At 38.8% G+C, this 27,266-nt stretch overlaps 1 protein-coding gene across 1 annotated transcript in view; it reads right to left on the reverse strand.

Annotated features, from left to right (window-relative positions):
- Positions 1-11,537: 11,537 nt before the first annotated feature.
- The window catches only part of POLR1F (RNA polymerase I subunit F), a 30,848-nt gene continuing 15,119 nt past the window's right edge, over positions 11,538-27,266 (reverse strand). Inside the window, exons 2-4 of the mRNA XM_042919751.1 lie at positions 16,044-16,185; positions 12,887-13,095; positions 11,538-12,013 (exon numbers count right to left, since the gene is read on the reverse strand). Of these exons, the coding sequence (XP_042775685.1) occupies positions 11,617-12,013; positions 12,887-13,095; positions 16,044-16,185 (748 nt within the window). The 3' untranslated portion in view covers positions 11,538-11,616. The remainder of the gene's footprint in view (positions 12,014-12,886; positions 13,096-16,043; positions 16,186-27,266) is intronic.

The following is a 27,266-nucleotide window of genomic DNA, read 5'->3' on the forward strand; positions in this document are numbered from 1 at the left end:
GTATAATTCTAATGTATGTACATACCACTTCTTTATCCATTCATATATTATTGGACACTTGGGTTGCTTCCATATTTTGGTTACTGTAAATAATACTGTAATAAACATAGGGGTGCATATATCTTTTCATATTAGTGTTTTCTTTGGATAAATACATAATAGTAGAATTACTGGATCATATGGCAATTCTATTTTTAATTATTTGAGAAATTTCCATACAGTTTCCACAGTGGCTGCACCAGTTTGCATTCCCACAATAGTGCACCAGGCTTTCTTTGTCTCCACATTCTCACCAACATTTGTTCCTTGTTTTTTATTTTCACCATTATGACCAGTGTAATACCTCACTGTGGTTTTGATTTCCATTTCCCAGATGACTAGTGATGTTGAGCATCTTTCCATGAGTCTGTTGGCCAGCCATCTGTGTCTTTGGAAAAATGTCTATTCAGGTCCTCTGCCCATTTTTTAATCAGATTTTTTTTTTTTCTTAGCATTGAGTGAGTTCTTTAAATATTTTGGATATTAACTCCGTATTTGTTATATTATTTGCAAATAGCTCCTCCCATGCATTAGCTTGCCTTTTTGTTTCATTGATGGCTTCTTTCACTGTGCAAAAGCCTTTCATTTTCACGTAGTCCCACTAGTTCAATTTTGCTTTGTTTCCCTTGCCTGAAGAGACATCCCTAGAAAAATGTTGATATGGCCAACATCAAAAATCACTGACTGTGTTTTCTTACAGGAGTTTTACGGCTTTAGGTCTCACATTTGAGTCATTTTTGTGTATGGTTTAAGAAAGTGGTTCAGTTTCATTTGTTCGTATGTAGCTCTCCAGTTTTCTCAGCACTGTTGAAGAGACTGTCTTTTCCTCATTGTATACTCTTGGCTTCTTTGACACATATTACTTGACCATGTAAGCATGAGTTTATTACTGGGCTCCCTGTTCTGCTCTGTTGATCTAAAGGTATATTTTTATGCCAGCACTATACTGTTTTAATACACCTTTGTATATCTTGAAATCTGGGATTTTGACAACTCCAGATTCTTCTTTCTCAAGATTTCTTTGGCTGTACAGAGTCTTTTGTTATTTTATACAAATCTTAGGATTATTTGTTGTAGCTCTCTGAAAAATGTTGCATTTTGTTAGGGATTGCATTAAATCTGTAGATTGTTCTGGGTAGTATGGACATTTTAACAGGTGAAAGATTTATACGATCTGAAGAGAAACCAGAGTATTATGGACATTTTAACAATACTGGTCCTTCCAGTCCATGAGCATGGAATAGCTTGTGTCATCTTCAATTGCTTTTATGAAAATTTTATAGTTTTTGGAGTACAACTCTTTCACCTCCTGGGTTAAATTTATTCCTAGATATTGTATTATTTTGGTGCAATTGTAAATGAGATTTTAGTTTCTCTTTCTGCTACTTCACTAGTGGTATATAGACATGCAACAGATTTCTGTATATTAATTTTGTATCCTGTGACTTTACCGAATGAATTTATCAATTCTGGTAGTTTTTCACTAGAATATTTAGAATTTTCTATATAATGTATCATATAATCTGCAAGTAGTGAAAGTTTTACTTCTTCCTTGCCAGTTTGGATGCCTTTTCTTCTTATCTGAATCTGTGGCTAGGATTTCCAGTACTGTGTTGAACAGAAATGGTTTAAATGTACATTCTTATCTTGTTCTTGATCTTAGAGGAAAAGCTCTCAGGTTTTCACCATTCAGTATGATGGTAGCTATATGTTTTTCATATATGGCCTTTATTACATTGAGGTTTGTTCTCTCTAAACTTACACTGTTGAGAGTTCTTATTAATGGATGTTGCATTTGTCAAATGATTTTTCTGCATCTATTGAGATAATCATATCATATTTATCCTTCCTTTCCTTTTTTTTTTAAAGTTTTTATTTATTTTGAAAGGGGGAGGGGGAGGGAGGGAGGGACAGAGGGTAGAAGAGAGAGAGATTCCCAAGCAGGCTCTGCACTGTCAGCACAGAGCCTAATGTGGAGCTCGAACTTGGAAAACCACAAGATCATGACTTGAGCTGAAGTCAGACGCTTAACTGACTGAACCACCCAGGTGCCTCTATCCTTTCCTAATGTGATGTATCACATTGACTGATTTGCAATCCTGGAATAAATCCTTCTTGATTGTGGTGAATGATTTTTTTTTTTTTTTAATGTACTGTTGGATTTGTTTTGCTAATACTTTGTTGAGTACTTTTGATTTTGGTTATCAGAAATATTAACCTTTTTTTTTTTTTTTGAGGTGTCTTTTATCTAGTTTTGGTATCATGGTATTTATTATTGGCCTCATAGAATGAATTTGGAAGCTTTCCTTCCTCCTTTATTTTTTGGGGTGGGTTTAGAATAGGTATTAACTCTTCTTTAAATGTTTGGTACATTTCACCTGAGAAGCCTTATGGTCCTGGACTTTTGCTTTCTTGGGAGTTTTTTGATTACTGATTCACTTTCATTGCTAGTAGTCCGTCTATTCAAATTTTTTTATTCCTCATTGTTTTGGAAAGTTAAATGTTTCTAAGAATGTATCCATTTCTTCTAGGTTGTCCAATTTGTTGGCATATAATTTTTCATAATAGTCTCTTATAATCCTTTGCATTTCTTTGGTGTCAGTTGCTATTTCTTCTCCTTCACTTCTGAATTTGAGCCCTCTCTCCTCTTTTTGGATAAGTCTGGCCAAAGGTTTGTTAATTTTGTTGATCTTTTCAGAGAAGGAGCTCCTGCTGTCATTGATCTTTCTACTGTTTAAGTTTCTGTGCCATTTATTTCTGCTTTAATCTTTATTATTTCCTTCCTTCTATTGGCTTTGGGCTTTGTTTATTCTTTGTTTATTCTTTACCTCTCTCTCTCATAGGTATAAGGTTAGGTTGTTGGGTCTTTTTCTTGAGGTAGGCCTATGTTCTAAACTTGCCTGTTAGAACCACTTTTGCTGCATACCAAAGGTTTTAAACAGCTGTGTTTTCATTCTCATTTGTCTTCATGTATTTTTTTTTTCATTTCCTCTTTGATTTTGCAGTTGACTCATTCATTGTTTAGTAGCATGTTATTTAACCTCCATGCTATTCGTGTTCTTTGCAGATTATTTTCTTGTGATTGAACTCTAGTTTCATGCCACTGTGGTCAGAAAAGGTGCATGTTATCATTTGAATCTTTTAAAAATTTGCTGATAATTGTGATCTAACATGTAACCTATTCTGGAGAATGTTTCATGTGCACTTGAAAAAAAAATGTGCATTCTGTTGTTTTATTTTTTAATGTTTATTCATTCTGAGAGAGAGAGATGATGAGTAGAGGATGGGCAAAGAGAGAGGAGAGAGAATCCCAAGTAGGCTCCGTGCTGACAGCAAGGAGCCCAGCATGGGGCATCCCACAAACTGTGAGATCATGACCTGAGCCAAAATTAAGAGTTGGGCACTTAATAGATTGAGTACCCCTCTACTGTTTTAAGAATGTAATGTTCTGAATATATCTGTTAAATTCATCTGGTCCAGTTGGCATTCAAAGCTGCTGTTACCCTGTTGATTTTCTGTTTAGATCATATGTTTGTTGATTTAAGTGTGGTGTTAAAGTCCCCTATTATTATTGTATTAATGATTAGTTCCTTTATGTTTGTTACTGTTTTATTTGCTTGGGTCATCCCATATTAAGTGCATATTTACAATTATTATACCTTCCTGTTGGGTTGTCCTCTTTATTATGTTGTGTCCATTGTCTCTTATTACAGTCTTTGTTTTATTTTTTTTTTAATTTTTTTTTAAACGTTTTTATTTATTTTTGAGACAGAGAGAGACAGAGCATGAACGGGGGAGGGTCACAGAGAGAGGGAGACACAGAATCTGAAACGGCTCCAGGCTCTGAGCTGTCAGCACAGAGCCCGACGCGGGGCTTGAACTCACGGACCGTGAGATCATGACCTGAGCCGAAGTCAGACACTCAACCAACCAAGCCACCCAGGCGCCCCTACAGCCTTTGTTTTAAAGTCTATTTTGTCTAAGTATTGCCACTGTGGCTTTCTTTTGACATCCATTTGTATGATAGATGCTTTTCCATTCCCTCTTTGAATCTGCAGGTGTCTTCAGGTATAAAATGAGTTTGCTGTAGGCAGCAAGTAGATGGGTCTTACTTTTTAATACATTGTGTCATTTTATTACCTGTTTTGTGGTGGTTTCTGAAGATTTTCTCTGAAACTTTATCTTTCTTTTATGGTTTGCTGGTTTGCTCTAGTGATATATTTGGATTTCTTTATTCTTTGCATGTGTGTTAGTGGTTATGATATATGGTTACCATTATATGTGTATATAACCTCTTCTGCATATAGCAATCCATATTAAGTTGATGGTCATTTAAGTTTAATCCCATTCTTTACTCCCCACATATTAGATACATGTTGTCATATTCCACATTCTTTTATTTTGAGACTTCCTTAACTGATTTTTTATAGAAATAAGAATTTTTACTGCTCTTGTTCCTGCCTTCATGCTGTCATTTTTGGTCTTTGCTTTCCACTCACAGTCCCCTTTAGTATTTCTTGGAGGGCTGGTTTAGTGGTCTTGAATGCCGTTAGTTTTTGTCTGAGAAACTCTTTAGGTCTCCTTGTATTCTGAATGATAGCCTTGCTGGCTAGAGTATTCTTGGCTCCAGATTTCTTCCTTTCAGCACTCTGAATATATCGTGCTAGTCCTTTATAGCTTGAAGTGTCTGCTGAAACATCCACTGATAGCCTTATGGGGTGTCTGTTGTATGTAACTCAGTCCAGTGAGTATCCTTAGGATCATTGCTTAAATACTCCCTCAGGCACATTACTTATATCTGTTTCACTTTGATCGCTGGCTGTGGCTTTATCCCGTTCTTTCACTTGGGACACATTTCTCGGTCTTCTCATTTTGCCTAAGTCTCTGTGCCTGTTTTTGTGTGTTAAGAAAGTCAGCTATGTCTCCTGTTCTTGAGGGTAATGGCCTTATGAAGAAGAGGTCCTACAGTGTCCTGCTGTGTAGTGTCTCCTGTTCCCCAGGGCCTGGTGCTTCTGAGTGTCTCCAAAGTGTGCTGTGTGTGCTCTGCTGTTTTTTCTTGGCTGCTTTATTTGTCATGCCAGTCTGCAGAGGCTGTCTTTGCCTGTTGTGGGCAGTGTTTGGTCTCTGGCCTGAATGTGGTACATTGTAACTAGGTGGACTCTGGTCTGCCAACAGAACTGAGGTCCTGCAAAACTCTTGGGTCAGGAAATGTGGTGTTGGCAGAGGTTTGGGCCAGTCCTCTGGGGGAGGGGGCCTGCCCTGCTGGGACGGAGGCATGTGTGATTGGGAAGGGCAGTTCAACCAGACCATGGGAAGGCAGGGCTTGGTGTAATCAAGTTTGGTAGCAATTGTTGGTGCTGTGCTGGTTCCCGTAAGTGGCCTGTACTTATTCTGAGTGGTAGGTAGGAGAGGGAAATGGCACCTGCCAGTTTATTCTCAGAGGGATCTCTCTATTAATGCCTCTCTGGGACACACTGTGATATAAGCAAATAAACTCCCTACTGTGTGCCCCAGGTACTCTTTGGATCACTGTTTCCACACTGTAGGTCTGTGGACTGTCTGTCCTGCCTTCTCTCCAAGAGCAGTACACTGCCCTCTGGGCTCTGTCCAAGTAAAGCCACTGACCTTTAGAACTCCAGGCTTTAAGCCCTGCCTGTTGCAAGAAGTCAGGAAATTCAGCTCCCTAGAGGCTTTCCAAACGAATTGCTATGGGGCTTCCTCTTCTTGGTGTACTCCCCTGTATGCTAGTCTGTCTCCCCCACCCCTTTCCCTGTGACTGTAACTCCCTCCCCACTGCAGTGGCCACGATCCATTTCTCTTCCAAACCACATCTCTGTATGTCCTTATTTGCTACCTTCTTCGGTGAGGCCTCTTGTTGACCTTTAGTTATGGAGCTTGTTTTACCAGTCTTCAGGTCAGTTTCTGGGGTATTTATGATGATGTGATAGTTACCTAGTTGTATTCTTGGCAAGAGGTGAGCCTGGGGTCCTTACTCTACTGCCATCTGCTCTCCTGGATTCCTTTTCTTTTTCTTTGCGCATGTGTTACAGGTTTTCAATTTTGGTTACCATTAGGTTCATAGATATCTTAGGTGTATAGCAGTCTATATTAAGTTAATGGCTAGCTTAAGTTTTAACCCATTCTAAAAGCATTTTTACTTTGATCTCTCACATTTTAGTACATGATATCATACTTTTCATCCTCTTATTTTGTGAAACACTTGACTTATTTTCATAGATGATTTTCCTGCCTAAGTGCTTTGACCTCCATTCTAGTTTTATAAGAGATTAATATACTCTTGTTTGCATTTATCTGTGAAATTTTTGCTTTCATAATTTTGATTATGGCTTTTTCTTTCCAAAGAATCCCCTTTAACATTTCTTGTAAGGCTGGTTTATTGATAAATTCCTTTAATTTTTGTTGCTCTGGGAAACGATCTGTCTATTCCAATATATAACCTTGCTGAGTAGTGTGTTTTTGGTTGCAGATTTTTTTCTTTTCAGTACTTGGAATATTTCATGGCACTCCCTAGCGTCTAGAGTTTCTGCTGAAAACTTATTGCTAACTTTATGGGCTTCCCTTTGTATGTAACTTTCTCATACTGCTTTAAAATTCTTTTATCAGTACTTTTTGCCATTTTAATTACTGTCTTGGTGTGTACCTCTGATTGGGGTTCTCTGTGACTCCTGGATCCAGATGTCTGCTTTCGTCTCCAGATTAGGGAAGTTTTCAGCTATTATTTCTTCAAATTTTACTGCCTATATCTCTCTCTTTTTCTGAGATCTTTATAATGCAAATGTATTACGCTTGATGATGTTGCCAAGATCCCTTCATCTCATTTTTTTTTCTTTTTGTTTAGCTTGGTTGCTTTCCATTACTCTCTCTTCCGTATCACTGATCATTCTGATTCCTGTAGTCTACTATTGATTTATTCTTTCTAGTGTGTATGTGTGTGTGTGTGTCTACACATCCATCTATCCATCCACCCATCTATCCATCTATCTATTCACTTCTGAGAGTCAGAAAAAGCAAGTGGAGGAGGGGCAAAGAGAGAGGGAGAAAGAGAATCCCAATGCTGTCAGCACAGAGCCCAAGGCAGGGCTCACACTCATGAACTGTGAGATCATGACCTGAACCGGTATCAAGAGTTGGATGTTTAAGTGACTGAGCCACCCTGGCACCCCTGGTCTATTTTTAATTTCAGTTATTTAGTTCATCATCTCTGGTTCCTTTTTGTGTTTTCTATATCTTTGTCAAAGCTCTCAATGAGATCCTCCACTCTCACATCAAGTCCACTGAGTGGCTTTTTGACTATTAGGTCAAATTCTCTATTGGGAATTACGGTCTCCAATTAATTTAGCCCTTTGGCTGTGATTGTGCGCTGTTCTTTCATTTGGCTCATAGTCTCCTTTTGTCTGGTTTTAAGAATTAGGGAAGTGAGCTACATCTCCTGCTCTTGAAAGTAGTGGCCTTAGGAAGAAGAGTTCCAGGTATGCCCTATAGGGCAATACCTCCCATTCACCAGGACCAGGTGCTTCAGAGCTATTTCCTATGTGGGCTGTTTGTGCTGTACTGTTGTTGGTGACACATGTTCGCCTTCAGTCTAGTCAGTTGCAAGAGGCTACTTTGCCTGTTGGGGGTACAATGGGCAGGGTTTGGACCCTATACTGTTAAGGGGATGGTGTGGGGGTCACCATGGTCCTAGAGTTGGGTCGTATCAGTGGTCAGACCAGATGCCTACCCTCAGCTCATCTACCAGGGCTGTAGTCCATGCATAGGCAAAGCATTCTCACTTGCTTATTCCCTTGGAGGCTTCTGTTGGCAGGTCGAGGCTTGCAGTGAGGCCCAATGCCTGCTCCCAGTCCTTCTGCTGAGGCTGCAATTCCACTGATGAGCAGGGCATTCTCTGTGCTGCCAGCTGTAAGAGCTGCTGGGTATGTGGGCACACTGGTGTGTGTGGTTATTTTCCCCTATCCCCAGGGCAGGAGTCACTTTGGAGTGGTGCCAGTTCCTACTGGGGCTGCTTGCAGGGTGTATTGGCACAGGAACTACTTTGGAGACACCTGCCAAATGGGGTGAGTTGGATGGGGAAAATATGCAGAACATGCAGATGGAGCATGAGATCTTAGTAAGATAGAGTGTGTGTGGGTTCTAACAAGTGTTTGCTATCTGACCTGGGGGTGGGGAGAAATGGTACCTGTCAAATATTTTGTTCTTGGAGGAGTCTTCTAAAGGTCCCTGCCTCTCCAGCACACCTTGAGATTAGCAAATAAATCTTCACGTATATCCTACGCACTTTTTACACTGCTGTTTCTGTGCTGTATCTCAGCCATGTTAGGGGCCTTTATGGGCAGGGACTCAGTTTCCTATGGCCCTCAGGCTCTCCTGGAGTTAAGTATGCTGATTTTTAAAGTACTCCATGTTATGCCCTGACGATTGTAAAACTCACAAAGTGCCACTGGCTTTCAAAGACACATGTTAAGGGGACTCGTCTTCCTTGTGCAGGTCCCTGGTGCCTCATGTGAGGTCTGATACTCTTGATTCTCCATGCTTGTAGGGGTCTCTCCCATTACTGGTTAAGTCTCACCCAAGGCTTGATTCCCAACCATGTTTCCACCTCTTCTACCCTTTTAGATGTGGTCTCTTCTCTACGATTAACAGTAGGAAGTCTATTCTGCTAGATTTCCGGTCATTTTCTGAATTAGCTGCACTGATGTGGTTATCTTGGTGTGAGTGTTGGGAAAGTTGAGCTTATGATCTTCCACCGTCTTCCTAGAAGTCTGTGTCTATTTTTTTCTTCCACGTTTATTTATTATTAAGAGACACAGCATAAGCAGGGGAGGGGCAGAGAGAGAGGGAGACACAGAATCTGAAGCAGGCTCCAGGCTCTGAGCTGTCAGCACAGAGCCCAACGCAGGGCTCGAATTGACAAACCACAAGATCATGACCTGAGCTGAAGTTGGACGCCCAACCGACTGAGCCACCCAGGCACCCCGCCCCGTGTCTATTTTTAATTTTGAGAAACCTTCATACAATTTCCACAATGGCTGCACCAGTTTTCATTCCCAAAATAGTGCACCAGGGTTCCCTTTTCTCCACATCCTCACCAACACTTGTTGGTGTCTTTTTTTGTTTCTTGTCTTTTTTATTCTAACCAGTGTAAAGTGATGTCTCATGGTTTTGATTTGCATTTCCCTGATGATTACTGATGTTGAGCATCTTTTCATGTGTCTGTTGGCCATCTATATGTCTCCTTTGGAAAAATGTCTATTCAGGTCCTCTGCCCATTTTTTATTTATATATTTTGGATATTAACTCCTAATTAGATATAGCACTTGCAAATACCTTCTCCCATGCAGTAGCTTGCCTTGTTTTATTGATGGTTTCCTTTGCTTTACAAAAGCCTTTCATTTTCCTGTAGTCTGACTGGTTTTATTTTGCTTATTTCCCTTGCCTGAGGAGGCATCCCTAGAAAACTGTTGCTATGAACAATATCAAAAATTAGTGCCTGTGTTTTCTTCCAGAAATTTTATGGTTTTAGGTCCCAAATTTAGGTCTTTACTAAACCATCTTGATTTTTGTATGGTATAAGACAGTGAGGACTTCAGTACTATGTTGAATAGAAGTGGTGAAAGGGGATATCCTTGTTCCTATCTTAGAGGGGAAAAAAAACCTCAATCTTTCACCAATGAGTATGATGTTAGCTGTGGGTTTTTCATAGATGGTCTTTATTATGTTGAGGTATGTAGCCTCTAAACCTATAAACCTACAATGTTAAAAGAGTTTTTATTATGAAGTGATTTTTCTGCCTCCACTGAGAAGATCATATGGTTTTTATCCTTTCTCTTAATGTGATGTATAAGGTGACTGACTTGCATATATTGGAACACACTTACATCCCTGGAATAAATCCTTTGATTGTGGTGAATGATTTGTTTTAATGTATTAGATTTTTTTTTTTTGACAATATTTTGTTGAGAATTACCCTGACACCAAAATCATATAAAGACAATACCAAAAACAAAAAAAAAACACTATAGACCAGTATCTCTGATGACCCTAAATGCAAAAATCCTAAACAAAATAGCTTCACCTACAATTTTTAATCTTCTAGCCAGAAAATGAAAAAAAGCTAGATATAACATTATTTAACACACTATACCAAAAATAGAATTTCACCAATACAAAACTGAGATAATTTACATTCTTTGTACATCTTCAAAATCTTGTATTTTATACTGATAGCAGGTCAATTTGCATTAGCCATATTTTAAGGGCTCAATACCCACACTAAACTGTAGAAAAAGAAATTGGCCTGGTCCATTGTCTGGTCTTCTTAATTTAATTAAGAACAAGCGTGTGAACGTATGCTACTCTCCAAACTCTGTATTCTAGTACTATAGATTTGGATCAAGATACACTTTCTGCAGAATTTATATGTTAGTAAAATTTAATAGTGTGAGACCAGTACTACATCTGATAATAGATAAACGGCAACAAAATGGTTGCCACTTGAAATTCATTTCAACCATTCATCCATTTACAGATATTAATACAATTAACATTCAGTAGACACTCTTGTTTTTAGTACTTCCCAGAATTACTGCCTTTCTGTATTTTACTTATATATATTGTGCATGCGTGCATCTGTTTCTCCTATGACACTACATAAGGGAAGGAACTACAGTCATTATACATCTGTTCCTTAGTAGAATGTTTTACACACAGCAAAGTGGTCAGGTACTGTTCAATCAATGAATGTGGCCATGCATTGATTATCAGCCTGAACCAGCTTGTCATTTCATCAGTGTTTTCCTGTAGTTAAGACACAGTCCACATTTCGCAGTGCAATTTTCTCTTAAGAATCATTTTTAATACCTTAACCCAATTATTATAAAGTAGTTGAGAAATTTCCTACTAGTAAGAATGGCATTTACAGCTGAGGCACACATAAACAAGTATAAGAGAAGAGCCCTCTACATCAACCTCTTATACAAAAAAAAAAAAAACACCAGAAACAAAAACCAACATACATCCGGAAGGGAAGAACACTGAACAATGTTTCCTACCACTGTCAATAGTGGCATGGTTCTAATGAGCTCTGGAGACTTCAGAGCTCCTTTGGCAAACCATTCTAAATTGAACCAGAGAAATCTCATAGTAGCCAGAGAAAAGAAAATCTAAAAATCTCATATAATATTATGACTGAAGGTCAAACCTACTAAAAAATACACAAGCTCAAAACCATTCGGTAATGATAAAAATAACACTCTATTACAAAGTCCTTTACCAGTCTTCAGATGACAGAAATAATTTTATGTAGCATGTAAAAACTGGAAAAATGCAAGACTTGAGAGAGGTCTTATCCTCTTATTCTGTATACAATAAAATGGCAGTTTGATAATATTGGTATTTCCTAAAGTAATTACCACTTTAGCACCAAAAATTCCTACTAATGAAATGTTTCCTGTTTTGCAGACTACTGGAATACACAAGCATTTCATATGATTCCCACATTTATTCGTCTACTGTATGTAAATCAATCTTCAAAAAACTGAGTAAAATGCACTAAAGGAATTACTTTTCCCTTTTCTTTTTAGATGAGTGTTCCAAAAGTGGGGTAAATTCAGCTTCCTCACTGTGTTTTCTTTTCTTTTTTCTCTTTTTATGGTCACTCTGGTAACCACTGGAGTCACTACCTTGGAAAACAGGATCCCGGTCCTCCTGGTGCCTTTTCTTCTTCTTCTTCTTCGGCTCTTCGTTCTGGAAGCCATTCGTATTATTAATCTGCAGGTTTGTCTCTTCTTTCACAGTGGCATCTGCAAAATCTGCTAGTTCTCTGTTATCACTCTCCACTTCATATGGCTCTGGGTCTGTCTTCTTTTTCTTTTTCTTCTTCAGAGGTTTTTCTACAATTTCTTCACTGCCAGTTTCTGTTACTTCTTCAGAAACTGTAGAGCACTTGGTTTGTAAACTGAAATAACAGTTAAAAAAAAAATTACAGAGCAATAAACAAAAATAATAAAATGAGATAAAGAATATACCAAATGTTAATCTTTCTTCTAAATAATGACCGTAGTACAAGATACAGAAGTATGGCATAAATATCAAATATTCTATTCTGTTATCCCTCAGCTCATTAAAATGTCTTGGAAAAGTTAAAATTTTTCCAAAGTCCTTCCAGACTGTTTTCATACATAAAAATTACATAAAATATTTTTATCAAAATGTACCTTATAAATTTTGTTTTGATTCAAAAAAATTTGCTCACTGTGCATGAAACATCACAATACTCAGGCTTAGTAGCCAAACAACTGACGAGCGATAAAAAATACACGTGTACTGTCTACCAAAATTAATGGAGTTTCCCATCTATGAATCCTTGTTTCAAAGTTGTGAGTTAACAGTAAAAAAACAAAAAACAAAAAACCAAGGATCAGTGAAGTAGCCCTCTCTACTGGATGCAGAGTCCCATCCAGTAGCACTAGCTACATCCAACTAAGTAATTTCAATGAGCTAACAGAAAAATACAGAAATTACCTGGCATAGTGACATTAATCAAATATGATTAAGCTTTCAACAGTTTCAAGCTCAAGGATCAACTTTTTAAAAAATTAACCAAACTAGAAAATAGGAAGATTGAGTTAGTAAACTACAGACCCATTAGCTAGAAGTGCAGACCTTTGGAATATTCAATATGCTGTCAAAGCACTTAAGATTCCAATTTACATTGACTTTATGGCATATTCTACAAAAATTACTTTCCGAAAGAGGGGCTTATGTTCTCTAAATTCAGAATTAAACAGAAATGACTACAAAAATTAAAATAATGTGATTAGGAACTGACCTAGAGGTATTTAATTTTCCCCGAATGCAGAATACTCCAGCAGCATCTGAGTCCAAACGAAATACTTCAAATTCTAGTTCATCACCCACATTTATCTCTAGGATCTGCCACTGCTCAGCTGGCATCTGCTCAGGTTTAGGGATGGAGGCATTGAAACACCCATGTACTAAACAGCCAATGTGGCTAGAAGACACTTTATTAACTGTACCCTGGGAAGAAAGAAAAAAAGCATCAAGCTATCTAAAGAGTTAAAAGGTAAATAAAACTTTATAAGCTTCAAACTGATCTTAAAGAGAAAACATTGAAATAATGGAATAATTTCATATGGAAAAAGATTTTCAATTAAAATTTACATGTTATACTAAACCATTTTAAACACTGTAGAGTTTTTAGAAGGCTGGAACTTTGGTAAACTGCATGCATATCAATTGCCTAACTGGATAAACAACTAACTCTTCCCACCTCTAAAAAAAAAAAAAACCAAAACAACCTACCTCAGCTCCTGCTACAGGACTCCCTGGGGAGTAGATTATAACCATATTGAAACCAAGCAGAAAATACTGTTTGGTATTACCTAAATGTGAAAAGACCTCAAGGCAGGAAGCATATGTTTTTTATAACTAGGATCCACATTATATTTCCATAAACAGTCTGAATTTCAAAGCTTAAAAAGCATTGTTGGAAGGCATGGTCACTTAAGTGCCTGACTTCGGCTCAGGTCATGATTTCAAGGTTTGTGGGTTCCAGCCCCGCATCAGGCTCTGTGCTGATAACTGGGAGTCTGGAGCCTGCTTTGGATTCTGTGTCTCCATCTCTCCCTACCCTTCCCCCATTCACATTCTGTCTCTCTCAGAAATAAACATAAAAAAAATTATTTAACAATTAACTTTAGTAGGATATAATAAGCACTGTATTTGAAGACAACTTATCCTTCATCAGTAGATCTTGAGCATGGCTACTGTGAATCACAAAAACATTTTTAGAAGCTTTAAAGCTAAAAAGTATGAAGTTTATAAACAGAACTATTAAACCTCCGTAACACAAAAGTCCAGCTAAAAATGGGCAAAGCACTTAAATAGGCCTTTCTTATTGAAACACAAGAAAAATCTCACGAAGGAAAACGCAAATTAAGGAGAACCTAGTATTATCCATCAGTTTAATTAAAAGACTAACAAAACCAGATGCTGGCAAGGACACAGAGCAACTAATAGTGTTGAATGTTTAATTTTATGAAAAACAGGCTAATTCCTCAAACACCTACCCTCTGACTTACAATACAGCTTCCAGTTCCTACCTAGGAGAAATGAAAATACACATTCACACAGCTTCATTCATAATAGCTCCAGACTGGAAACCAAAATGTCCATCAATGAAGATGAACAATCAAATTGTAATACACTCATATAACCGAATTCTATGAACAAAAAGGAATAAAATACGAATACACCATCAAACAGCATGGATGAAGTGTAAAAACATGTTGAACAAAAGAGGTCAGATTTTCATCAAAGAATGTATAATGAAAATTTCCACTAATATAAAATGAGAAGCTTAAGCAAAACTAATGTATGATAAACAGAAGCAGAACAGTGGTTGGATCTAGAAGAGAGGACTGACCAGGAAAGGGCATGACGGTCATTCTCAAATAAAATGGTATATATGCACTTGTCAGAATTCATTGAACTGAACACTATGATCTATGCATTTTGTTGTATATAATTTAGATCTCTTATTTTATTGTATGTAAATTATACCATGTTTAAAATTAAAAATTGGAAAAAACTGCCCAGATGTATTTGAAGACTGGATCTCATTGTGGGGAATAGAGTAAAAGGAGTAATTTTATTCTTAGTTTCATACTTTCTGTACAGTATGTTATTTCCATGTTTATATCTATGGTAACTTACACAAAGCAGATGAGTTAAGTGTCGAAATTTTTTTAAGTACAAATCTGCCAACTTTAATAGTATGGAAGCTAGCTGTATAACCCAACTTTGGCAGGCCCAGGATACTATTTCTACCAGTTTAACCGACACTGTAAAAATTTTTTTAAATTAGAAATGCCTTGTAGAATTTGTCAGTGAAATTTGATCAGTATATTCATTAACAATAAAAGTTAATCTTATAAGAACCATTAATAAAAAATTTTATAGGAAGTGCTTAAAGAAAAAAACATACAAACATATGTATGAATACACACACACACCCACCAACAAATACACTCAAAACTGCTGGTAGAAGACAGTCAATTTCACATCTATCTGTATATCTAGATTGTCTTAAAAAACCTTCCCAACAGGGCCTTCATTACCATGGCACCTGATGGGTGCCCTAACCTCATTGTTCATTCACTTTCATTACATTACATTTCATTAGCCTGGTCCCACAACTATTTGAATTTTCAACTCCTATTTGAACTCCTATTTGAAACACTACTACACGGTTTGAATCTTTTAAATATTTTTTTAATGTTTATTTGAGATAGAGAGAGAGAGACAGAGAGAAGCAGAATCTGAAGCAGGCCCCAGGCTCTGACCTGTCAGCACAGTCTGACATGGGACTCGAACTCACAAACTGTGAGATCATGACCTGAGCTGCATTAGAAAGCTCAACTGACAGAGCCATCCAGGAGCCCCTAGCCCCTGTTTAAATCCTTTATAAAGAAACTATTGGTATATAACTGAGAAATAAGAAACTAGTTATTTTTTTTTATCACTTAAGATCGTTCTGGTGCTATACAAAGAAGAGAATAAATTGTATGACACACATACTCTGCATATACAGGTGAGTTCTAGAAGAATGGAGTTTAAAAATTTACCAAGGTTGAATTGACTTTTTTTCTTTGAAAATAATTTTTAGGGGTGTCTAGGTGGCTTAGTCAGTTAAGTATCTGACTTGGGCTCACGGCATGATATCACGGTTCATCAGAGCTCCATGTTGGGCTCTCTGCTGTCAGCGCAGAGCCTGCTTTAGATCCTTTGCCCCCCTCTCTCTGCCCCTCCCCTGCTTTCTCTTTCAAAAATAAACATTTTAGAAAATAACTTTTAGCTACCCACAATAGCAAGCCATTTACTTCTCGAGGTGTATAGTCTTAAAAATCTTCCAAATTATATCATTATACAACTATACAAAGAAAACTTTAAATATATATACATACCATAAGCTTTTGCCCTGGCTCAGGGCAGAAAATAACAAAATCTGCTTCAATGTTTAGATGAATGTGTCCTTGATCATCATAAATATCTCCCAGTTCACCTACCACTTTGATGTTATCATATGCAATGGGGACACCTAAAAGGCTGTTAAAAAAAAAAAAAAGAAAAAATGATATGTTTTATCCTCTTTCAAAATAGTCCAATGTCCTGATTAAATTGGCCGAGTCCAAAAATTATACATCTCTTAAATATAAGCACACATGCCAAAATACAATAGCATTATCATTAGTCCATAATGACTTGAGTAATTCAACTTGACCAAAAGCTTCCAATATACTAAATTTAAAAGGATTATTCAACATAAGTACCCAGAAACAAAATGTCCAATTATGCATGAGCAGGTTGACCTTTCTTCTCTAATAGCTATGCACTGGAATTATAGTCATTCTCCAATGAGAGAAAGAAAAAAAAAATGAAAGAAAAATGTCTCTAATTTCTGAGTATAACTGAATGAAGGCAATTTTGGTATTACCCACCATTACTAGATTTCTGTACTAGACGGCCCATAGCAAGATCAGTATTAAAGGTGAAGACCCTGAATATTAAAGCCAATGACTTACGGGAGAAAAATCCTCAAATTGTAACTGTTAATAGTAAATAGAAATGTTATTAAATACAACTACATATTTCATTTATTAGGAACTGAGTGGCTCAAGCAGTAAGGCTCTGACTCCTGACTTTGGCTCAGGTCATGATCTCAAAGTGAAGAAATCAAGCTCCACATCAGGCTCACACTGGGCATGAAGCCTGCTTAAGATTCTCTTTCCCAGTCCCTCTGTCCCTACTCTGCTTGTGCACTTGTGTATATGCATGCATGCACACGCTCATTCTCTCTCTCTCAAAAACAAAACTGATTTTGCCAATTTAGTCTACATAGTATGAAAGGATTAGGGGACAACTATTTCAAAAGGTCATTTCCAAGTACTTACGGAATTTTAACTACTAAAGAGGCAAACCTGGTGACTTCACTAGCACACCCAATACTTACTCACGAAAACTTCACTGACTCCCCAGGAAATGCTTAAATCACTCCTCTCCCACTCCTAGACGACTCCATGGCACAGCATCGCATCCTAAGTGTGCTTGATCTCGGTTTACTGACTCTAGCTCTGTGTATGTTTGCATTCCACACACTACTCAAAAACCCTTGAGAAGACAGAACACTTTGTAGAACTCTACTAAATTCCTAAAAGTATTCACATAGTATAAGAGAAAGAATTTACCCCAATAGCTGTTGCTTAATAAAACAGCCAGGAGCCACTGGAAAGGAACTTTAATAACTATCAAATCAAGAAGATCCTAAATTTAGAGATTTACTCCAGAAAGCCCTTTTTGAACTGTTAATTTCTCAATGTGTTTGCCCAAGCAGGAACTACACCATCACAGAAACCCAGAAGTCCACCAGACTTGTCAATGAGGGAATAAACCTATTTATAAATAGCTGGATACAAAATCTAATTCTAAATATATATATGTATACATATACACATACATAAATACATACATATCAGCATAAAATCATGTTTGCATGGTTTCAATATACATAAAAATTTCCAGGAAGGACACCTGGGTCAATCTGTTGGTTAAGCGTCCAACTCTTGGTTTTCACTCAGGTCATGATCTTACAGTTCTTAAGTTCAAGCCACGAGTCGGGCTCTACACTGCTGTAGACCCTACCTGGGATTCTCTCTCTGCCCCTTCCTGCTCGCTCACTCTCTCACTCAAAATAAATAAAATTAAAATTCAAGGGTAGATTATTAAGTATGGAACTTAACTGAGAAGTACTCCTTACTTCAGAAAAGCATTTTGCCATTGGAGACACTGTATGTGTTCTCTGAGTTGTCAATTCAAAACCCCTGCATCAATCTACCTTTCTAGACACATTCATGATTCTAGGTATCAGTGCATATGTCATCCAACTATTTCAGTCTTCCCAGGTAGTCATGCTTGAGTATTCTCACATGGAAGTATATTGTATTGTATTGTATTACAGCACTTACAGATTTTTGTTTTTTTTCCAAATGTGTAAGTAGCTTGTATTACCTTTAAGTTTCAATTCACAATAAAGATGTGTTTTCATGATAGTAAAGGTAGTACTGCAAAATATTTCCCATAAGAAAGAGGTATTGGGTTATGTAGGGTTCAAAATTGGTAACTAGGGAATGTAACCATAGAGCCCTAAACCCAAATAGATTTGTGTAAACCCATCAAACCCGAGAAACCCTTTATTGACATCAAATTGTTTTCCAAATAAAATACCAAAACAGTGATTACTAAACATAGGTTTTATCTACTTTTGTCTTGAGAAAGTAAATTTGGATTTGTTCATAAAGAAGTTTTATGCTTATTGAAAGACTGGGGGTGCCTGGATGGTGCAGTTGGTTAAGCGTCCGACTTCAGCCAGGTCATGATCTCGCGGTCCGTGAGTTCGAGCCCCGCGTCAGGCTCTGGGCTGACGGCTCGGAGCCTGGAGCCTGTTTCCGATTCTGTGTCTCCCTCTCTCTCTGCCCCTCCCCCGTTCATGCTCTGTCTCTCTCTGTCCCAAAAATAAATTAAAAAAAAAAAAAAAAAAAAAAAAAGAAAGACTGTACCATCAAGTGGGACTGACCTTGAGAGGGAGTGCCTCCACGGGCACAGAGAGGGGAAAGGAGAGGACCCTGCCCCAGGCACTCCAGGTTGAGGTTGCCCTGAGAAGACAAATCCCTGTAACATTTGGCTTTGAAAACCAGAGGGCCAGAAGCTTCTCCAGTTTTGTCCCCTCCCCACCTCCACAATCAGAAGGGCTTCACACCTTGAACTCTGAAAATCAACAGGCTCAATAGATTAAAAGGCAGGAGGGTAACAGAAAACTGAGTCTCTGCCCTTAAAGTACAGCACAACAAACAGCTCCACTTAGATACAGCACAGAAGCAACAGTTTGAAAAATGCCGCGGGTATACAGGAAAGAGATTTAATGGTCTCAGAGCATGTGCTGGAGAGGCAGGGAAATCTAAGAGATTTCTCCAAGAACAAAAGAACTGATGGGTGCTATTTCCCTCCCCCACTCCCCATCCCCAGCCTAAATACACAGACACCTGTGAGAACAAGCACACTGCAATGATCACCTAACCTGCGAAAAGTGCACCCCAGCCACATACTTCCGTGAATACACTCCCTCCAACCCTCTGCCTGGGCAGAAGTTTTCCCAGGCTGCTTCAGCTCCATTCCACAGCAGCCCAGTGCAGACCCTGCTGGCACGATGTGCAGCACACCCAGCCCCCATGTTCTCCTGTAGACCTTGGATAAGCCTATCCCAAGCAGTGTGGCAAGCCTTGTGGTGTGCAAGCAGCCCCAATAAATAGGGGCGAGCACCACTCCAAAGTGACTCTTGCCCCTGAGAGAGGGAAAGTAACAGCACACCTCAGTCCAACTACAACCCCAGCAGTAGGCTGGTCAGACACCTGGCTGAACTGCAGGCCTAGCCCACCAACAAGTTTCTCTAGTGACAACATGCAGAAAGCACCCTTGAGTTTGGAGCTACCATAGCTCTGGCAAATGCCTGTTCTGGTTCACTTTAAACCCAAGGTAGCCCCAGACTGGTCCACTAAAAACACAAGGACCAAACCTTGTCCACAACAGCAAAGAGACCCATTGCAAATAACTGGAATGAAGGAAAACATGGCTCAGCCACAAAATTGGGGCACATGCAAAACACAAAGGAGACACCCCTGAAGCGCCAGGTTATGGTAAATAGGAGACACTACACTGCAGGGTATTACAAGACCTCTTGTTCATAAAGGCACTGCTTTCAAGAGCACGTGACTTCCCTAACACTCAGAAAAAGACAGACAAAATGAGAAGGAATATGTCCCAAATGAAAAAAAGGACAAGTTCAAAAGAAGAGAGCTAAACAAAAGGGAGGTAAGTAATATACCTAATAAAGAAAGTAATGATCATAAAGATAATCACTGGATTTGAAATGAGTGGAGAACATCAGTCCTAATCGTAGTCCTTATCTTACACTCAAAGGAGCTATAAACAAAGGTAAAAAACATAAAAAAGAAAAGAAGTGTTGAAGTTGAAGGACTCTGAACCCCAAGAGTCTGGGAGGAAAAGAGACAGCCGGCTTCCAGGGACCCACTGGGACAACCTGAGGGGCCGTAGGTGTGTGGCTGCAAACTGGGAGAGAGAAAAGGAACAGAGAGGAGGGATCCCCTTTTGTGGAGAGACAAAAGGAAGAGAAAAAGAGAAAAGGAAGCATAGGCCTGTATCTGGACAAGAGAAAAACTTCAGTCCAGGAGAGATAAAGATCAATCTAACTGTGGGCTTTCTCTGGTCTGGGGACGGCTGCCCCTGGATCATGTACCTGGGGAGGAGGGGAGCCAGCCCCAGGTTCGGTGGCTAGGTCAGGGGTGCAGTCCACAGAAGGAGAAAGCGATTCCCTCCCTGGAGTGCTGTGGGACAGGACAAAGCATGCCTGTGCCTGCCAGCCAGGGACCACATATCGCGGGGGGGGGGGGGGGGGGGGGGGACGACGTGGAGCTGCTCTTCCCCAGTATGGGGCATGTGGAGCTAGGCACAGGAGTCAGTGGAGTGAGACAAACTGCCTCATTTGCACCCGTGGCACAATGAGGATGGCTCGAACAGAGTGGTCTGGGACACCCGGTACGCGACAGACAGGGTCGCCATTTTTCTCCCCACCACCACCAAGGTGGGGCCTCAAGGACCAGACAGTAGGGCCCAGCAGGGCCCATGGTGGAGGCAGGATCCGCCTATACCAAACCACGCCCCTCTGCACCTGGTAACTGCATAGCTACAGGAGAAGGATTGACAGTGAGGAAACAGACACCCTACCTCCAGACAGGCACTGCTGCATTGCCTGATTAATTCTCAGACAATTCTTATTATATATATTCTTCCTTCCTTTTCTCATTCTTATCTCTGGTTGTTAGTTTGTTTAAGCAGACATATTTAATCCATTCTCTTAATACGTGTTCCACACCTCCTTCTTTATTCTCCATTCTCTCTGCATTAAGCCTTATAGTGTCTCTGTCTGCATAACTTTCTTTTCTTTTTTCTTTTTCCCCATCCCCTTCTCTATTTCCCTTTCTTTCTCTCTGGATTAAGCCGTATAGTTTCTCTGGTCAATTTTTATTCTTTCTTTGTCCCTGCCCCCGTCATTTCTCTCTTTGTACAGGATAAGGCCTCTTCCATCAGTACTGCACCCACCCTGTTTACTTGTAGCTGGTGTTTCTGGGTTTTTTTGGTTGTTTGCCTGTTTTTGTTTTCTATTTTTTTGCTTATTTGTTTTCCTTTCCAGGGCTACTTGAACAAACAAATCAAAGCACACCTGGTGGAGGGTCCAAAACATCACTACGAGTAGGGAGATAAAGTAACCAGAGTCACAACAACAGAGAGCAAGTAACACTCTCCAAAAAACACTTCCTGAAGGGCCGGGTCCTGGACAGTGTATGACCTCTCTTTAATATAGTAGTGCTCACAGGTGCAGGGGACATAACAAGCTTTTAAAACACATAAGAGACAGAAAACTAGGCAAAATGACGAAACAGAAGAATTCACAAAAGAAATTCCAGGAAAGGTAAGAGCTAAAGAAGTGATCAAAAGAGTTGTAAACAATACAACGGAACAAGAATTTAGAATAATAGTCGTAAGATTAATCGCTGGGCTTGAAAAATGCATAGAGGACAGCAGAGAATCTACTGCCCAAGAGATCAAGGAACTAAAAATTAGTAATGATGCATTAAAAAATGCTGTAGATGAGGTGCAGAATAAAATAGAGGCAGTCATAGCGAGGACTGAAGAGGCAGAGGGGAGAATGGGTGAAATGTAAGATAAAATTATGGAAAAAGAGGAAGCTGAGAAAATGATTAAAAAAATGCTGGATCACAAGGGGAGAATTAGAGAACTAAGTGATTCCATGAAACGGAACAATATCCATATCATAGTAGTTCCAGAAGAAGGAGAAAGAAAGGGGCCAAAGGTATACTTGAACAAATCATAGCTAAGAACCTCCCCAGTCTGGGAAAGGCACAGAGAACTCCCTCCAGAGGTAACTTGAATTGGTCTTCTGAATGACATATCATAGTGAAACTGGAAATATACAAGGATAAAGAGAGAATTCTGAAAGCAGCTAGGGATAAATGGGCCTCAACATACAAGGATAGACACATACGGGTAGTAGTAGCTCTATCTACTGAAACGTGGCAGACCAGAAAGGAGTGGCAGGAAATTTTCAATGTAATGAACAGGAAAAATATGCAGCCAAGAATCCTTTATCCAGCAAGCCTGTCATTCAGAATAGAAGGAGAGATAAAGATTTTCCCAAACAAAAACTGAAAGAATTCATCACCAATAAACCAGCCCTATAAGAGATCCTAAGGAGGATTCTGTGAGTGAAATGTTGCAAAGACCACAAAGGACAAGAGACATCACTACAAGTATGAAACCTACAGATAACCTACACAAGGACTGTAAACCCGTATCTTTCACTAATAACACTGCATGTAAATGGACTAAATGGTCCAATCAAAAGACATAGGGTATCAGAATGGATTAAAAAAACAAGACCCATCTATTTGCTGTCTACAAGAGACCCATTTTAGACCCAAGGACACCTTCAGATTAAAAGTGAGGAGATGGAGAACCATCTATCATGCTACTAGAAGTCAAAAGAAAGCTGGAGTAGCCATATTTATATCAGACAAACTAGATTTTAAACTAAAGGCTGTAACAAGAGATGAAGAAGGGCATTATGTAATAATTATGGGGTCTATCCATCAAGAAGAGCTAACAATTATAAATGTCTATGCACCGGATTTGGAAACACCCAAATATATGAAACAATTAATCACAAACATAAGCAATCTTATCGGTAAGAATGTGGTAACTGCAAGGGACTTCAATACTCCACTTACAACAATGGATAGATCATCTAGGCAGATAATCAATAAAGAAACAATGGCCCTGAACAATACACTGGACTAGATGGACTTGACAGATATATTTAGAAATTTTCATCCTAAAGGAGAATATACATTCTTCTCGAGTGCACATCGAACATTCTCCAAGACAGATCACATTTGAATCACAAAACAACCCTCAATAAATATAAAAGAACTGAGATCATATCATGCACACTTTCAGATCACAATGCTATGAAACTTGAAATCAACCATAGGAAAAAGTTTGGAAAACCTCCAAATGCATGGAGGTTAAAGAATATCCTACTAAGGAATGAAAGGGTCAACCAGGCAATTAAAGAAGAAATTTAAAAATACGTGGAAACAAATGAAAATGAAAACACAACACTCCAAACCCTTTGGGATGCAGCAAAGGCAGTCCTAAGAGGAAAATACATTGCAATCCAGGCCTATTTCGAGAAACAAGAAATATCCCAAATACAAAATCTAACAGCACACCTAAGGAACTAGAAGCAGAACAGCAAAGACACTCCAAACTCAGCAGAAGAAGAGAAATAATAAAGATCAGAGGAGAAACACATATAGAATCCAAAAACAAACCCCAAAATAAAACAAAACAGAACAGATCAATGAAACTAAGAGGTTTTTTTTTTGTTTTTTTTTTTTTTTTTTTGAAAAAATAAAATTGATAAACCGCTAGACAGGCTTCTCAAAAAAAAAAAAAAAAAAAAAAGAGAGAGGACCCAAATAGAAAAAATCATGAATGAAAGTGTATTTATTATAACCAATCCCTCAGAAATACAAGAAATTATCAGAGAATACTATGAAATATTACATGCCAACAAACTGGACAACCTGGAAGAAATGGACAAATTCCTACATACTCATACACTACCAAAACTAAAATGGGAAGAAATAGAAAATTGGAACAGACCCATAACTAGTAATGAAATTGAATCAGTTATCAAAAATCTCCCAGCAAAGAAGAGTCCTGGGCCAGATGGCTTCCCATGGGGAAATCTACCAGACACTTAAAGCAGAGTTAATACCTATCCATCTCAAGGAATTCCAAAAAATAGAAACGGAAGGAAAACTTCTGGACCTATTCTACGAAGCCAGCATTACCTTGATTCCCAAACCAGACAGAGACACCACAAAAAAGGAGAATTAAAGGCCAATATCCCTGATGAACATGGATGCAAAAATTCTCAACAAGACACTAGCAAATAGAATTCAACAACATATTAAAAGGATTATTCACCACTATGAAGTGGGATTCATTCCTGGGCTGCAGGGCTGGTTCAATATTCACAAATCAGTGTGATACATCACATTCATAAAAGAAAGGATAAGAACCATATGATCATGTCAATGGATGCAGAAAAACCATTTTGACAAAACACAGCATCCTTTCTCTTTTTTAAAAAAAAAAATTTTTTTTTTTAACATTTATTTATTTTTGAGACAGAGAGAGACAGAGCATGAACAGGGGAGGGGCAGAGAGAGAGGGAGACACAGAATCGGAAGCAGGCTCCAGGCTCTGGGCCATCACCCCAGAGCCTGACGCGGGGCTCGAACTCATGGACCGCAAGATCGTGACCTGAGCCGAAGTCGGACGCTCAACCGACTGAGCCACCCAGGCGCCCCACAGCATCCTTTCTTAATAAAAACCTTCAAGAAAGTTGGGATAGAAGGAACATACTTAAACATCATAAAAGCCATTTATGAAAAGCCCACAGCTAGTATCATCCTCAATGGTGAAAAACTAAGAGCTCTCCCCCAGAGATCAGGAACACGACAGGGATGTCCACTCTCACCGCTGTTGTTTAACATAGTGTTGGAAGTCCTAGCATCAGCAATCAGACAACAAAATGAAATAAAAGGGATCAAAACTGGCAAAGAAGTCAAACTTTTACTTTTCACAGATGACATGATACTCTACATGGAAAACCCGAAAGACTCCACCAAAAGACTGCTAGAATTGATACAGGAATTCAACAAAGTCACAGGGTACAAAATCAACGTATGGAAATCAGCTGCATTTTTATACACCAATAAGAAACAACAGAAAGAGAAATCAAGAAACTGATCCCATTTACAATTGCACCAAGAACCATAAAATACCTAGGAATAAACCTAACCAAAGATGTAAAAGATCTGTATGTTGAAAACTATAGAAAGCTTATGAAGGAAACTGAATAAGATACAAAGAAATGGAAAAACATTCCATGCTCACAGATTGAAGAATAAATATTGTTAAAAGGTCAATAATACCCAAAGCAATTTACACATGCAATGCAATCCCAATAAAAATTGCACTGGTATTCTTCTCAAAGCTAGAACAAAAAATCCTAAAATTTGTACGGAACCAAAAAAGACCCCGAATAGCCAAAGTAAACCTGAAGAAGACAACCAAAGCAGGAGGCATCACAATCCCAGACTTGAGCCTCTAGTATGAAGTTGTAATCATCAAGACAGTATGGTATTGGCACAAAAAAAGATACATAGACCAATGGAATAGAATACAGAACCCAGATTGGACCCACAGAAGTATGGCCAACTAATCTTTGACAAAGCAGCAAAGAGGATCCAATGGAAAAAAGACGGTCTCTTTAGCACATAGTGCTGGGAGAACTGGAAAGCAACATGCAGAAGAATGAAACTAGACCACCTGCTTACACCATACACAAAAATAAACTCAAAATGGATCAAAGACCTAACATATGCGACAGGAAATCATCAAAACCCTGGAGGAGAAGGCAGGCAACAACCTCTTTGACCTCAGTCACAGCAATTTCTTACTCAAGACATCTCCAAAGGCAAGGGAATTAAAAGCAAAAATGAACTATTGGGACCTCATCAAGATAAAAAGCTTCTGCACTGCAAAGAAAACAACAAAACTAAAAGGCAGTTGACAGAATGGGAAAAGATATTTGCAAATGACATATTGGATAAAGGGCTAGTATCCAAAATCTATAAAGAACTCACTAAACTCCACACCTGAAAAACAAATAATCCAGTGAAGAAGTGGGCAGAAGACATGAATAGACACTTTTCCAAAGAAGACATCCAGAAGGCCAACAGACACATGAAACGATGCTCAATGTCACTCATCACCAGGAAAATACAAATCAAAGCCACACTGAGATACCACCTCACACTGGTCAGAGTGGCTAAAATCAACAAATCAGGAAACTACAGATGCTGCCGAGGATGTGGAGAAATGGGAACCCTCTTGCACTGTTGGCAGGAATGCAAACTGGTGCAGCCACTCTGGAAAACTGTGGAGGTTCCTCAAAAAAAATAAAAATAGCACTACCCTATGACCCAGCAATAGCACTGCTAAGAATTTACCCAAGGGATACAGGAGTGCTGATGCATCGGGGCACATGTACCCCAATGTTTATAGCAGCACTTTCAACAATAGCCAAATTATGGAAAGAACCCAAATGTCCATCAACTGATGAATGGATAAAGAAGATGTGGTTTATATACACAATGGAATACTACTTAGCAATGACAAGGAATGAAATCATGCCATTTGCAGCAACATGGATGGAACTGGAAGTATTATGCTAAGTGAAATAAGTCAGAGAAAGACAGATACCATATGTTTTCACTCAAATGTGGATCTTGAGAAACTCAACAGAAGACCATGGGGGAAGGGAAGGGGAAAAAATAGTTACAAACAGAGAGGGAGGGAGGCAAACCATAAGAAACTCTTAATTACAGAGAATAAACTGAGGGTTGATGGGGGGTGGGGAGAGGGGAAAGTAGGTGATGGGCATTGAGGAGGGCACTTGTTGGGATGAGCACTGGGTGTTGTATGTAAGCCAATTTGACAATAAATTATACTTCAAAAAAACATAAAAAAAACAATTAGACATGAAGAACTCAGTAACTAAAATTAAAAATACACTACAGGGAATAAATAACAGCTAGAGAAAATAGAATGGGTCAGTGATCTACAGGAAAGCATGATGGAAAGCCATCAAGATGGAACAGGAGTGAAATGGATAATAAAAACTGAAAATAGATTAAAGGAACTCAGGACACTATCAAGCATAATAACATTTGCATTAATAAGGACCCCAGAAGGAGAAGTGAGACACAGGGAGCAAAAAGAAGAAGTAATAGCTGAAAACTTTCTGAATCTGGGGAAGGAAACAGACAACCAGATCCAGGAGGCAGAGAGAGCCCGTAACAAAAGCAAACCAAAGATGTCCATACCAAGACACGCAGTAA

This window comes from Panthera leo, chromosome A2, assembly GCF_018350215.1.
Source record: "Panthera leo isolate Ple1 chromosome A2, P.leo_Ple1_pat1.1, whole genome shotgun sequence".
Taxonomy (NCBI): Eukaryota; Metazoa; Chordata; class Mammalia; order Carnivora; family Felidae; genus Panthera; species Panthera leo.